The 16,029-nt window shown below is 40.5% G+C and overlaps 1 protein-coding gene across 1 annotated transcript in view; it reads right to left on the bottom strand.

Annotated features, from left to right (window-relative positions):
* Window positions 1-16,029, bottom strand: part of CDH5 (cadherin 5) — a 294,784-nt gene that overhangs the window by 144,133 nt on the left and 134,622 nt on the right. The window contains exon 2 of the mRNA XM_086947719.1: window positions 12,378-12,585. Within this exon, the coding sequence (XP_086803845.1) occupies window positions 12,378-12,563 (186 nt within the window). The 5' untranslated portion in view covers window positions 12,564-12,585. The remainder of the gene's footprint in view (window positions 1-12,377; window positions 12,586-16,029) is intronic.

Raw genomic sequence — 16,029 nt, 5'->3', positions numbered from 1 at the left:
TGCAAAGGCAATTGATCTAGCTTATAATTGAACGTGACTTGCCAGTGTTTTTTGAGTAAATAAATCTAATAATGAGCCTATGGCTAGATGAACTGATTCACGAGTGCCTCGATGAGTAACAAAGTTCATTGATGATGAGCGAGTACATGAGGTCGGACGAATCCATTCATCCACCCATTCAGTCATTCCTCTTTTTTCCCCTCATTTGCCCACCCACAGTTCAACACACGCAAAGTCATCAATCGGAGACAGTTAGAAGCCAGACTTACTAGCCTTATCACAAGGAGGCCCCCAGGCCCTAGAAAGTCAAATATCCCGCATAATGCTTTATGCTTCGGGTGACATTTCTTAAAGTGGGTATCATGTTCTCTTTTTAGGGGGTGATATCTCTTTCTTATTTCTTGACGTGGATCAAAAGACTGGAGTCTTCAGTTTGCGCAACTTGCACCTGTTACAATATCAAAGTAAGCAGCTGCTGTGAGTCTAAAATGTGTATATGTAAAAAAATTTATAGGTATTTATTTAGAATTAATTGTTCATTAAGTTTTTATGGGTAATTAATAAAATGTTAATTGCCAATTAATTTAATTTAATTGATTAATTGCTAATTATGTTAATTTTACTAATTTATTTTCTGTAGTGGGTTGTGGGTTTATAGGGGAATAGGGTGGGAAGTAATTTATTTATAATTAATTAAATAATTAAATTTATTTATTTGTATTTAATTCGAATTAATTGTTAATAAATTTGTAATTATTAAATAATTAATTAACTGTTAATTTGTAATTAATTTGTATTAATAGGCAACTAATTGTAATCATTAATGTTAATCAGTAATGTTGATAGATTAATTATTATATTATATAAAATTGGTAATGACTTAAAAATTTATTTTTATAGATATTAATTTATATTTTTTAAAATAATATATGAAGTATTTACTTTCCCTAATGTTGCATTCTCTGGAGTGGGAATAGTAATTTTAACCCTTACGCTATCCAATGCTTTCCCTACTGTTGCACTCTTTGGAGTGGGAATAGTAATTCTGATCCCTACGCTATCCAACGCTTTCCCTACTGTTGCACTCTTTGGAGTGGGAATAGTAATTTTGACCCCTACGCTATCCAACGCTTTCCCTACTGTTGCACCCACTGGGGTGGGAATAGTAATTTTAACCCCTTCGCTATCCAACGCTTTCCCTACTGTTGCACTCTTTGGAGTGGGAATAGTAATTTTTACCCCTACGCTATCCAAAGCTTTCCCTACTGTTGCACTCTTTGGAGTGGGAATAGTAATTTTGACCCCTACGCTATCCAACGCTTTCCCTACTGTTGCACTCTTTGGAGTGGGAATAGTAATTTTTACCTCTACGCTATCCAACGCTTTCCCTACTGTTTCACTCTCTGGAGTGGGAATAGTAATTTTTACCCCTACACTATCCAACGCTTTCCCTACTGTTGCACTCACTGGAGTGGGAATAGTAATTTGTACCCCTACGCTATCCAACGCTTTCCTTACTGTTGCACTCACTGGAGTGGGAATAGTAAATTTTACCCCTACGCTATCCATCGCTTTCCCTACTGTTGCACCCACTGGAGTGAGAATAGTAATTTTAACCTCTACGCTATCCAACGGTTTCCCTACTGTTGCACTCTTTGGAGTGGGAATAGTAATTTTTACCCCTACGCTATCCAACGCTTTCCCTACTGTTGCACTATTTGGAGTGGGAATAGTAATTTTTACCCCTACGCTATCCAACGCTTTCCCTACTGTTGCACCCACTGGAGTGGGAATAGTAATTTTAACCCCTACGCTATCTAACGCTTTCCTGACGATTGCACTCTTTGTAGTGGGAATAGTAATTTTTACACTTTCGCTATTGTTTGGTAATAATATTGGATATTATTTAATTATATTATGTTACTATATATATATGTTTTAATAAATATGATTTAAATTTTTTTCATAACTTTCATTAATTATTTAATTATAAGTTAATTAAGTATTTTTAACTATATTTTAGTAATTAATTTTTAATATTAATTGAATTTAACATTGTTTTTAATAAAGTCGATAGTTTTTATAAACTATATTTTAGTAAGCGATATTTTTAACTCGATATTTTTGTACTTACCTGTTTGTAGATACAAACTCGATATTCTGTCTGTCGATATTTTGTCAACGATATTTTTGATAGTCGATATTATGTCCCTCGATATTATGTCAGTGATGCTTGTGCGTCATGTCAGCACAGCACATTAGGCATTATTAGTACAATCATGGGAAAGTGCAATTTGTGGGAAGCAGACAAAAGAGTTGAATTGTCAGGCAATGCAACAGGTACAAGATAGATATGTGTAGACTGAGCATTCAAGGAGGGAATGGTTTACATTTGAGAAGAAAAATGAAACTTTACAATGCCAGGTGTGAAACTATTAAGCAAATAAAACAGTGTCAAGGTAACAAGTAACTTGGTTGGAAAAGAAAACAATGCAGTAAGGTGGACCTTTTAGAAAGAACTTGTTGAGAATTTACATGCAGTCTATGTTTTCTTTTGTGCACCTTTTGTAAATAACAAAGCCATGTGTTTATTTTCAATCCCGAAGAAGTTGAGAGTAGGTCACTTCCTAATCGAAAGGCGCATGAAGTTACAGAGATTGAGCCCCATTTCTGAGAAGACCTGCTTCAAGGTCCTCTGTTTCAATAAACGCTGAAGATTCTAGGACATAAACACAAGATGTGGTAGTGCTCTAACAAAGAAGCAAAGACCTTTTAACAGGTGTATGTCTTCGGTAAGTTTACCGTACTGTAATCATTGCCTCGCAATAAGCATTGTGGCAGATGCAATCATTGCATCTTTTTTTGTTTTCTTGTTTCATTTAGTAAGCAAATACTTTATAATTTTTTAATGAGCTAATATTTCTTTCAAACAGCTGGCACAGTTCATTATTTTCCCTTTGTCATCATGACACATTGCTTCCATTAAAGCTCTTTGGAGGAACTTAAACTTGTTGGGTGGCTCATACCATTTATCAGGATTTTACTGTTACCTACTGGATAGCCCAATTTTCTTGTAAACGGTGACTATTTGTATTGTTGTAGAGAGTTTGAGAAAAATAGATTATTATTTGGGTTGGTTACAAAGCCTCACCAAGTAACAGTGCCACTATTTGTGTCTTCTCCAGATAGGGTTTTTTCAATCAAACCGTAGCTCAGTCCTGGGTAGCTGTGGCACAGAGCAGTCAGGCTTAACTTAAAGAAAAACAAGTAGAAAGCATTTAGTAAATCACTGCTTTTCACTCGAATACGTTTTTAACAAAAAAGATTGGCAAATCACCACTTTCCACTATTAGCAGTAGTCTCTGAGCTTCCAATGTGAGAGTCTGAGGCAAAGTAAAAGTTTCACACCAACCTCAGCAGAAGTCGGGTTTGGATGCGGGCACCGGGCTGGACCTGGTCAAAATTTTACCTTTGCACTTAGAAAAATGTCTTGTTTTTTCTTATTGACAGTAAGGTCAGCGAGGTCCTTTGCAGCTCGAGACTGGCATTGGGGTTGATGTCAAAGGACAGGTGAAGGCCAGCATATCTGTAAAGTCTTAGATCTCAACAGCTTCTCGACCCTACCCATGAATTTCAAGGAGTGATAGTTTATGAGCTTTAGATTTTGTGTTGAAAAACGTTAGCTTTTGCCTTTGGCTCTCAATTTTCAGTTCTGTTGGGAGAGAGAGTACTCTATAGCACCAGCCAAGGGTCCAGGACCTGGGAGGCACCTAACTAGCCCCTGGAGTCCACTCATTGGTTCGTAGCACAAGTAAGAGCATGTCCCGCCCTTGGGGTCTCGCGACACAAAATGGATATTAGGCACAGCCCTTCTCTTTCTGGAGTCCTGTCTTGGTTCAGAAGGTGCAGCAGTTGGAGTCTTCCTTGTTGTAGCATTAGTTGTATGTGTGTCTGGGAAGGGTCTAGTACAAGGACGGTGTAGTTCTGTGCAGTACATGTGTGGTTACTACATGTGCTGGATGTATGTATGCCTGAGAGGAATACATTACATGGAAGATGTAGTGCTAGTGCTGTGCACTGTGTGCGCAGGGACAGCATGTGCTGTGGGTGTATGGGTGCTTGCGTGAAGTACAATACATGAAGGGTGAAGAGTTGTGTAGCATGCACATAGTGAGTGTATGTGCTGGCAGTGCATGTGTTTTGAACTAACACACCCTTGTCAAAGACAAGAACACTTCAGTGCTGAACAATGTGCAGACTGAGTGTGTGTGCTGGATGTATTGGTATATGTGAGGGTCCAATGCATAGAGGTATTAGTGCTGAATAGAAAGTGTGGTATGAATGTATACTGAGTGAGTGTGCACATTGTATGGAGGACCCTGGGTTTCAATTTGGGAAGCCCAGGCCTGCATGATGAACACATGAGGAGGCGAGGAATGCCCCAGACAGATTTGTATATAACTGTATTTCTGTGAGCTGGTTGAGGACACACTAGACGGACGGAAGAGACTCCCTTTACATCTCAAAGGACTGCTCTTTGATACTGTAATAGATCACAAGGAAGGGGCCTGGACACATCTCAGGAAAGGAGATGGGGCTGATAAGAGAATCATAAAGAGTAGGGATGGAGGTCTGGGATTAATCCTTTGATGCACATATCTCTGTGATTGACATATAGGTGTAAACTCTGGTTACTTCTATGAATTATGTTGTGGACAGTCAGCTTCGGAGATTGCCTGCTGTGAAAGACCTCTTTCTTGAAGGAAGATGTAAAGGAGAAGTGGTCACTTCAAAAGAAGTAGAACCCCAACATATAAATTCAAAGATTCAGACCCAAAATTACACTTGGCGTTTCAAAAAGGACTAAAAGGAGTGTCTATTGAGACTTTACAACTTCTGTCTGTGACCATGACTGGGGGCAAAGGCCTGTTAGTTTCCGTGTTGGGTAAGGAGGACTTCACCCAGGACACCAAGATCACCTGCCATAGAGCATCATCGCCTGCCTGCTCTCTAAGACCAGTGTGCCCTGTAAGGGAGAAGAGATCATTGGAGGGAGCAAAGTCCAATGAGGAGCCCTGCACAAGGATTTCCTGAGCGAGATGTGAGACTATGCATCAATTGGGCCATTGCCCGTGTTCAATAGCGGCTCTGCGACCCTTGTATGCCAGTGGAGGCCCGTGTTGTTCTGTTCCATATCGGAAGAGCTGGGCGGGAAGGACCAACCCGTACCCCTGTATTGCGGTGACCCCAAATTGCCAGAAAGGATCACCAGAGAACTGAGTTTGGAACGTGTGCACAGGACCTATGACTGCCCAGATCGGCAACCCTGTATGCCAAGAAGGGCCCCTGTAGTGAGTGCGGTTACAGAAGGAGATTCTACACCTAAGTAGTGAGTACTGTGGCATCCTCGCATGCCAGGAGAGTCTGCCAGTACCACTTTTGCCTAGGTAACAGGCCTTTGCCCTGGACCAGAGAAGAACTGCTGTGACCAGCAGTGACCAGCAGGTCCCTACCACTCTTCACTACCTGCACCACTACCTGCACCACACATAGCCTATTTTCATGAGACCAAGTGCTCCCGCGTATTCGTAGGTCAAAGCACGCCCGCCCGTAGAGGGACGGGAAGACCCCTATGATGAAGCAGGACACTATGGGACTTCATAGTGTGTGAGGGGTATTTTAAAAACACATAGTGCTTTCCCTGCGTTTTCAGGGTTTGGCAAACACTCACCTAATACCTTTATTTAATTTTTGTTGCATCACAAAAAAACAAAAAAAGATAGGATAAGTACCTAAAACGTCAGAAGGGAGAACTGTTTAGTACTACCTAATAATTTGCATTCCCTGACGTGGCCTGAGGAGGGTGGGACAGGATTCGCCTGACAACTACTAGAGCGGCGGCATCAAGGGTGACTGTGTTATTACATTTGAATGTTGCATCTCTTTGCGTGTCTGTGTTGAACTAGGAATAAAATACTACTTTTTCTTATAAAAGCAAGTATTATGCTGGATATTACTTTATTGTTCATACTGTTTGCATGTTGATTTATGAGTCATGTTCACTGAACTGTATTTACATTCCCCCGATGGATCCTTGACAACATGACCGCAGCTACCACTGAGAGTAGAGTGCAGAGGTGGTAGTTGGCTCATTTAAGCTTCTACTACAACGCTTTGATGCCCTGCTAAAATCGCCATTACTGAAGGCTTACACCTGTGAACAGATCTGGCTGTTTTGTTTGAGTGCTACCATAGACTGTTTGTATCTCCATGAAATGTGAGGTTTCCAGGACTAGTCGTCTCTGTCGAAGGTTGTTCTCTTGCTGGAGTAATAACTTTTGTATTTTATTATTTGGATTGTTTTCAGCCATTCAAATCCGGCACCACCTAACAAGGGTAAGTTCAGTGGTGGCTGGCACAGATCCGGGGATAAGGAGGTAAAAAGAACAATTCACTTTCCTCTGCGCCGCGTCTTACTTGCTATGTCTCTCCTCCTCAACCTTCTTGCCGGAACAAGAAGCACCCAGGCTCCCAGAGTCAATCACAATGCTGCAATGCAGTGTTGTGATTGGTCTGAGCACCGTGGTTTGGCGCTCAGATGGGGACTGGGGCCTGGGCATGTTTTCCACCCAGGCTGTAATGCAGCCTGGAGGGAAACATGCTAAGTGTTCAGAGACGGCCGGCCAAACATTCTTGCACACTTAGGTAGTGAAAACCACTCCTCACCTGCTCTACCAGGAGAGCAGCCCGCCCTGCAAAGCTGCAGCAACAGTAAAAAATAAAATTATGATAACTCGAAGTTATTATCATTTTATTTTTCCTTCCACTGCTGAAAAGCAGTAGGGTGATGCTCCTCCACCTCAGCGGAGGAGCAGTGACTGGGTAAGTTCCTCTTTAAGAACTTTAATGGACAAAAAAGGTCATACTGTTGAGAGATTACCTTAGTGAAAATAGGACAATACTAACTATTTAACTGAAAGAAAATTTCATCTTTGAAAATTATTCAGTATTTTACAGCAAAATGAAGTTAAATAAATTAACGATGCATGGACTACCTCTACCATAATGTAAGGTGGCCATACTGAAAGTCTGTGAAACGTCATCCGCTGCTTTGTTGAAACATTCCTGTGGCTGCCAGGCATCCCAGATCAATTTTACACTAGCTTTTCCAGTTCAGCATTTCTCTGCATTCTGGGATTCGTAGGTCTGGCCTTCAATGGATAAACAAGACTCCAAGTCCTAGGATGAGAAGTAAAAAACTGGACCACAGCAACTATTCATTCATGGAACTGGGAAACCAGACAAGGCTGACTACCATAAACTATGCTTATATCTTTGAAAATGATGGTTTCCCGAGCCAGTGGCCTGCATTGAGGGGTTGCTCCATTTCTGAAATAGTCTCATGAGTATTTTAACATTTATTAAAACATTGGAATGTTAGGAGCTCCATTGCTTCATGCTTTTACGGGCCGGTAAAGGCCCCCAAAACAACATTCCAATGTTGTTTTCAAAGGCCTCTCGGAGCCCGAGGGAATTTAAACCCCTCGAACTCCAAGAGGCCTTTGCTTTATTTGTTGGAACATTCTGCCCTCTAGTGGCAGAACGTTATGATAGCCTTATACTCCTTAGTAGTTGGCTATTAAAGTCCTGCTCCCTTGTTAAAGTCCCTCACCTTCGGTTCAGGCCTTTAAAGCTGGAGCGGGCCTTTAATAGCCGGTATAGCCCGCTACGGAGGGCTGTAAGGCTATAGTAGAACAGTGGAATGTTGAGCACTCTATTGAAAACAGTGGAGTGTTCTAGGCTTTAAATGTGCAGTAGAATCCTGGAGCATCAACATTCCCATGTTTAACAAAGGACTCACGGAGCTCGAAGGAATTTTAACCCCCTTAGGCTCTCTGAGTCCTTTGTTTTACAAATATGAACATTCTTCTCTCCAGACGCGGATTGTTCTAATAGCCTTAGAGCCCTCTGTAGCAGGCTCTACCCGCAATTAAAAGCTGGCTCCCTTGTTACAGGCCCTTGCATTCGGCTTGGGCATTTAAAGTCCAGTAGAGCCCGCTAAGGAGGTCTCTTAGGCTATATACTGCTCTGTAGCATTAAGGGTTGGCACCAACTAATAAGGTAAATTACTCCAATGAGCTTTAATGAAGCAAAAGATCATGATCTCAGTAGACAACCAGAGTAAACATTGTATTGTGCTGTCAACTGTAATCAAAGAAGATTGCATTTGAAAACTAAGTCCTGACAGCACAACACATCATGTGATAGTGACTCATTCTTTTAGTGGCGCAATCTACAGTTACTGGGATTAATAACGTGCTTGTCCAAACTGTTTCATATTTCATATATAGGTTATTATAACAGTAAATGAATGTGAATAAATATCTTTCTATTTATTTTATTAGTTTATTCTGTAAGGTAAGAGTGTTTAGTTATTGTGTTATAAGTGTTAATTAGTAAATCCATAAACTTGTTTAATATCATTCCGCTAAGTACTTGAACCGTGTATTAAGCAACAATTGTGTTTTCCCAGTGACTACAGAGAGTTGTGTTAAGGGGTTATCCAACCACCCTGTTTCAACAAACAGATTTTCTATTGCATCACTGAAAGAGTGGCCCATGAATTATCTTTTGCCCCATATTTTATTTGTAGAACGTGCCATAGAATGGCCTTCATGGTGACTCTTGTTTCACATGCCAGGTTTTGTTTTGCAAGACTGAAATTTAGTTGTAGCTGTAATCTAGCTGTAGCCGACAGTTGTCTGAAGATTTTCCTAAATTTTATACACTGCAACTGATCCAATTTGTTCTGCAAATTCAAAGGGAACGAACAACTGTTATCTTAGCTTCAAGTACCCTCTACCCTGAGAATGAGTTCAGCAGTGAGACCATGTAATTGTGAATATGCTCTGCAAAGTGCAAATGTGATGACCATGTCTCTGTTCTTTAGAGGAGGGCTATACAATATCTTGGTGAGCTAGTATCTGGCAACCAGACTCCTAGATAGTTACACACTTGATGTATAACTAAATATTGTGTCACCCAGATGTTTAGGTTTTATTCTTCTGCATTAAAAAATCATGATTTTGTGGGTTGTTGCCCACCAACCTATTGACTATATTATACTCCGCAAGCTCCTTCGATGTTCTCTGCAAGCTAATGCCAGTCCTCTCCATACTAACAATATTGTCTGCGTATTGAAGCAACTGTATGTGTTGTGGTCCTATTTTTGGAGGAAAAGACCTTGCCTGTGTCAGGACTCTCCTGTGTTCAGTGGTGTAAAGACAGAAAGGGTGCTAGCACACACCTTTACTTCTGGCGGCTATTTTGACACTCTAGTTCTACTACCAGCTTTTACTCTAACCTACGTAACTGAGTAAAGGGGAGCAATGGCACTTAGCAGTGCAGCCCTTTAAAGCAAGCTTAAGTTCATTTGAAGTTAATTCGTGATGCATGAACGTTTGAACTGGCTTTTTACTTTGGATTTAAGCCATTGAAGATCACTTAAAGCAGGGATGGTAAGTTCCTTACAGCTGGCACTGACAACTACACATGGGTCACATGACCACTAGCCTTTAGTGGGGCTAATGTTGACTTAGGAGAACAGTTAGCAGAACATTTTCACAATCTATCATTCTTAGGGCAAGATTTAAAAAACTAAATACACGGAACGTAAAGCCCAAAGAGGCTGTGCTGCATTACAGGGAGGGAGCAGGAGAGCACCATATCTTCAAAGAGATAGTTTTATCCTCTCCTCTCCCCAGCGCCGGTGCTGATTTCAGCTGTTGAGTGCCACGCACACAACTTGGCGCCATAGTGCTAGGGTGTGTGTTGCGTGAGTCTAGCACAGGCTTTGTACAGGAAGAGAAATAGTACAAAATACCATGCCTAGGCAAGTTTTAAAGCTTTTCACACTTTGTAGGTGTGCTGTGCAGTGCAGAATCCATGCAAAGTTAGAAAAGAAAGGAGTAATAAAAACATTTCTCTTGTTATCACCTCCTTTGAAGTGGCGTTAACTTTTGGACCTAAACCCGGTCTACAAATGTTTATAGATAGGGTTTTGCGTCAAAAGGCATGAGTGATTGCATGGGAACGCCCATGTACTACTCATGTAACGCCCCCTTGGTGCTACTTTTAGGGTACTTTTCAGCGCACAACATGTTTTGCTCTAAAAAGTAAATTCCACCAAAAACATTTTGTGCTGGTTAGCTTCACTTTTGTAACACTACCCCAGTGCAAAATGTTTGAAATCAACCCCTTATGATCAGTGCTGTATTACAGACTTTAGGTTTGGTTTTAGAAAACTTAGTTTCATTTTCTTTAATTCCTTCAACTGATACTGGGCTCCCTTGACAGAGTTTTATGCGGTTATCAAGAGGGAGTCCCTTGTCTAGAATGAAACCAAATGATTTTTCCTTTTTAGCCACTATAGGGGAAATTCCAAATGTCGTCAGGGAAATAACACAGCATATTGAAGAGGAGTTCCATAGGATGCAGATAGTAATAAAAAACAGTCTTCGCGCTGTTGAGGCTGAGATTATGTTGTCATCCAGGAAATCACTTTATCAAAACGTTTTGTGGAGCAAGGCATTTTTATTCTAAGGCAGAGGTCAGTGTCAGTAGATGGCTAGTGGTACTTAGTTCCACAGTCATTTGGGAGGCGCCGGTACTTAGTTCCACAGTCATTTGGGAGGCGCCCAATGGCTTCATTTAGAGGTTGAACATAGGGGAGCAAGTTTTAAATCCTATGGTACAACAAGTGCTGAGTGTTCATATCAATTTCCATTTTTACAGATTTAGAGATATGACTGCCATCATTTTAAAATTGAGTCCTCAAATCCCATCTGAATATGCTGCTTTTCCCTCACATACCATTACCCTGCATGTTGTTACAACGCGGTTGTTACAATGACTGCGTTTTAACAACGCATTCCATAACCTCGCAAGTTGGTACAATGACTTGCGGAGGGGGGCGCTGGATGTTGGAATAGTAAAATTTACTATTCCAACTCCAGTCTGTGCGGACTGCAGGGAAGGTGATGGATTTTAAATCCGACACCTTCTCCCCCCTCCGCAAGCCGTTGTAACGACTTGTGGGGTAATGGTATAGGTTGTCACAACTGTAACAGCATGCGTGGTTACGGATGCGGGGTGACAGCTGGTTAACATCCCATCCTGTATCAACCCTCATGATAGTAACAAATACTGCAAAGCAATATAATAGGATCTGGAGACCAGGCTCTCCACTGTTTACAAAGTTGAGTACATCATCAACTACTGGGAGGGTAGCAGTGTCAATGCAGCAGCCTTTCCCAAAGTCTTTCAATGGGTTGGAAAGATAACCACTAGATCTTGGCTTTTTGTTTCATTGGAATATGTGGGTCTCTTTTGTGTATGCAGCAGTTCCTTCTCAGGCAGATAACAAGCATGTGTCATTTTTAAACACTGGCTTTACTCCAAAGGGCTTCTTGGCACAATATAGACAATATTTATTGTCATCCAATCAAATATTACTCAATTCAGAAGCATCAGAAGAACAGAAGGCAGTATAGACCCATTAGGATTCGAATCTATGACCATGAGAGCAAACAGATGCCTGCAGTAAATATATTAAGCCACAGAACCATCAGAATAAACAAATCTAAAATAAACTCTATTGTATTTTCAATGTTTTTTTAGGTTTGCTGTTGAATACCCAATGTTGTCAGCTCTATAACCTACTCTAGCCAGTGTTTTGAAGGCCAAGGGTTAGTTCCTACATAAATATGACAATAAATGAAGTTATAAATTAATTAAGACATTAAATATACAGGAAGATTGGAAACTATAATTGTGTATTGTACTACCATATCTAATATAAAATGCTATCACGGAGAGACAGATACATCAATACCGACTGCACTATGAAAAACTCGATAGACAACAAATTCTTGACCGATCCTTGCTCTAATTAGTTAGATACTTGAGTCCCCACAATAGGTCATAATGCTGCTTATATTAATGAACACTCAGAAAGTGAAAAGTAGGCACAACATTTGCAAAGAAGGTAACCTTTGCAACTTCTAAAAGTTGCAAAGTTTGGCACTTTCTCACAGCTTTGCCTGTTGGTAAATATTTCTACAAAAAAGATTTGGATTTCAAAAACCTCTTTATGCAAGTGAATTATTTTGTACAAAAGTAAGTTCAGATTTTTTAGCCACATAACCTACTCTTTGCAGGATTTGTCACTTACTCTAATTTGATAATTTGCCAATTTTCGAAAATATGGAAAAGTTTAAATAAACAATTTTCCAAGTTGGCAAAAGCCAACAGTACACATTCCCACACCTCTGGTAGAAATCATCTTCAGAGCATCTACAATCCTTCGTAGACTTTACCTTCCCGATGAGATATGGCTCGTCCACGATAGTAGCTTCATTGAAGTGCATCTGGTTCCATATCCATTCTCTCTTCGGGCGCTTGGCATGGGTGTCTGCTGAAGGATGATTTGGCCTCTCACCAGAAACTACAGTTGAATAGCAATAAACCAGGCTCAGGATCAGCAGGGGAACCCAGGTTCCCATTGTATTTCTTAGTTCACACAACCTAAATTAAAGAAGAAGAAGACTCAAGATTAGGAGAAGATGGACAATGTGTTCCAATACAACACACATGATAAAAAGGGAAGCAATACAAAATTCAAAGAGCATGTGCGGCAAATAAATGATACAATATTACTAAAATGCAATCCATTATTATAAATAAATAGTACATTATTTCTTGATGCGAGCACCTTGTGATGCACTCAGTCACATACTTTAAAGAAATGACATCAGAACTCAACTGTAATAACTTACTACAGTTGAATTCTCATGTTACAGTGCCTGCTGCCAGAGCCAGCAGCCAATGGGAAAGGCAGGTGAGATCATGGAGCATAATTGAAGCAGCTATTTAAAGAACAAAAAGGAAACCTGTTTTTTCTTTCTTCTGCTCTGTTTTTCTAGGTCTAAAGTGACAAACAGAAAGGGGATATTTAGGGCGCCAACATATTTATTTTCTGTACTCTCGAGATTATTATAGAAAAGTTTGAATCTTTCTGCATGTTCCCACACATTATGAGCAACTGCGCCCTTTTTTTTTCAAAAACGGAGATTCATTTGATTGATTTTAATAACGTTTTGCAATAAATATCTAACCAATTTTTGGTGTGTTTAATTTTGCGCTAGGGATTCTATTTGTATTCTTCATGTTTGCACGCATGCTCTCTGCTTTATATGAAAGAGCTATGCCCCAATTTAAGTTGTTTGGGCGATAGCTGGTTGTGTGACCATGTATTATAAGGAATAAAGTACCCTCTGCTGTATCTGAGAATGATATTGCAAGTCACGTTGGAGTTCCTTAACCTAAATAAGGAACTCATCCGTTTGCCTCTGGTCATGGAACTCAATTGTGATTTGCATTATCCTTAAAATCTACGGTAGAGAGTACTTTATGCCATATATAATCACATATTTTACTCTGCTTTAGGAGTAATTTTCAGATGGCAATGTTTCTCAAAATGTCTCATTTGTTTTAATTCCAGATCTACAGTTCAGGAATATGAGCACCTTCTGAAACTGTGAGAGAAAAAAGTGACGTTCTGAAATGCAGGGTTGGTGCAAGAACAGCATCATCGGCTTTAAAAAATAAAATACTTTTAGGAGACAACTGATACCCCTCTGCTGGTGCAGCATTGCCCCTACGGTAAGCTAAAAATTCTAATACTGATACATGTACATCAATTTGTCAAGTTATCTTGATCTTCATTTTTGGTATTATGTGTTATTGATCGTCAAAAATGTTTAGTACCTTTTAAACAATCAATTTGAGATATGGGATGCACACCTTTTAATCCAAAGTTTATCCATATTTACCATCATCCTCCGTGAATGCGTGGTCACTGGAAAAATGCCTTGCCTAGGTCACACATCGTTGAACAACTACATGATGTGGTGCGGTTTGATGCCCCATCGCCAGTCGCACTGCTTGATTGCGCGAATTGTGCACCTGCTTATTTTTTCAACCATTTAACTCTGTGTATTCCATGGAGGGGAAGGAAGGGTAAAGGTGAGAAAGTAGTTGGTTTGTTTTCACATGACAATGGCTTGTTAGTTTAATGGCATGTTATCTGTAGAACTGCTTTTGGATTAGTTTATGAGTTGAGCTATATACAGAGCAGTAATAAACACATGGCGATTGGGCCAATTGAACACTGCACTGTTAGGATTGATTAAGTAAGTAGTATAATAATAATGATTGATTGATCATGTAAGATGCATACCAATGATAACCGCTTTGCCGCGGCGCAAATTCCACCGCGGTGCAGCGGAATTTTACGCATGCCCAGAACGGACGGCCCCCCTCCGTCTGACCCTCAAGCCCACCGTCCATCTGACGCATCGAAGAGGTTAATGAACAACAAGATAATGGTAAATGTTTTATTGTCATTTATAGTTAACCTCTGAAGAAGGGCTCCGGCAGCCTAAAATAGTGCATGGGTTTGTGTTTTTGTAGGAGGTCCAGAGGGCCACAACGCAAACATGGGAAACTTTGGAAATGGCATAACATTCCGATGTGTGGACTGAACAGGAACTGAGCAATAAAAGTTTTTTTAAAATGGAGTACATGAAATACAAAGAGTTCAATGGTTGAAAAAAATAAGTAGGTGCAGAATTCGCGCAATCAAGCAGTGCAACTGGAGATGGGGCGTCAAACTGCCCCACATCGTGTAGCACCTTTTAAACTTACATCTTGATGTTTGACCCTATGTCTTAATGTTATCTTTCAAGCTTTAGGAGATCATGAAAATTAGATCAGTGTTCTTGCATCGTCATCTCTGTGCGGGTTAAAACATTAGCAACTTCAGTAGCAGCATGGATAATATGGAGAATTTGTGGTAGAACAGCCATAGTACAGTAATATTTGAACAAATGTCAGGGAAGGGGACTGGACTCAATACAGATTTAGGATAAAAATATAAATAATTAAAATGTGTGCAAATTGAATGGTTTTATTTGTTATTTTGATTTTTAAAGGACCGTTTGGATTTTGTAGAAAATTGGTTATTATTTGTGCAGGATATGAGACCTGTGTAGGTAATAGATCCACAATTCCCTTCTCACTCGAACCAAGAGACCCACTGTAGCACTTGACTCTCTCAGGGTAACAAAGCAGAACAGCCCAGGGACTAATCAGGGTAGTTGATGTGGGCTAGGTGTCCCCATTCTCTGGCACGCAAAAACAACACTCAATAAATCATTGTCCAGTCAGAGCTTTTACTTTAAAAAGGGGGAAAGTAAATTTACTGCACCCACACTACTGAATACTGAACACTAGATTACAAATATGTACATCAGGCAGGAGGAAATACGTTTGAGGACTTTCTGAAATCAATGTTGCCCCATAGAGGGTCATGACCCCCAAAATCACAGTACCCCCTCCTATATCCTTTGAAACATCACAGATATAGCAGGTCTAATGGCTTTGTCAAGGGGGCACTACTTCAGTAGAACATTAACCACATATTAAAAGTCACCAACATACCAATTGAATCAGTAACTATGCTCAAATGCAATAATTACACCCCTGCTGCTCCTGTCTTCCTGCTGGGGCACAAACGTCTAGAGATTCCCCTAACTGGTCCTCAGTGGGTGTAAAAGGGCAAGTGTCACTGACTCTGGAGAGACCCATCTAGTCCTGGGAGTCAGCTGCAGACAGTCCTTAGTTCATCAGCAGCATCAGGTGGCTTGTACTTCCAGCTGTCCATGATGTTGTCATCATTGCCTTCCGGGTCCAGGGTCTTTCCTGTTTGCAGGGGATTTAAGTGTTGGTGGGAGCTTCTAGACGCCAGGGACCCCTGTCTAATACTGGGATGCCACATCATTCCTCTGCCGCATCCCAAACCTCCTGCACAGCATTCTTGGAAATTTCAATATGGTGCCACCAAGTTTTTTATGTGCAGAACTCATTTGAGGGCCTCTGCTCCACCTCTAGCTGACATCCTTGCAAAGA

Source organism: Lissotriton vulgaris, chromosome 12, assembly GCF_964263255.1.
Source record: "Lissotriton vulgaris chromosome 12, aLisVul1.2, whole genome shotgun sequence".
NCBI classification, from domain to species: Eukaryota; Metazoa; Chordata; class Amphibia; order Caudata; family Salamandridae; genus Lissotriton; species Lissotriton vulgaris.
This window is presented reverse-complemented; position numbering and strand designations above follow the sequence as displayed.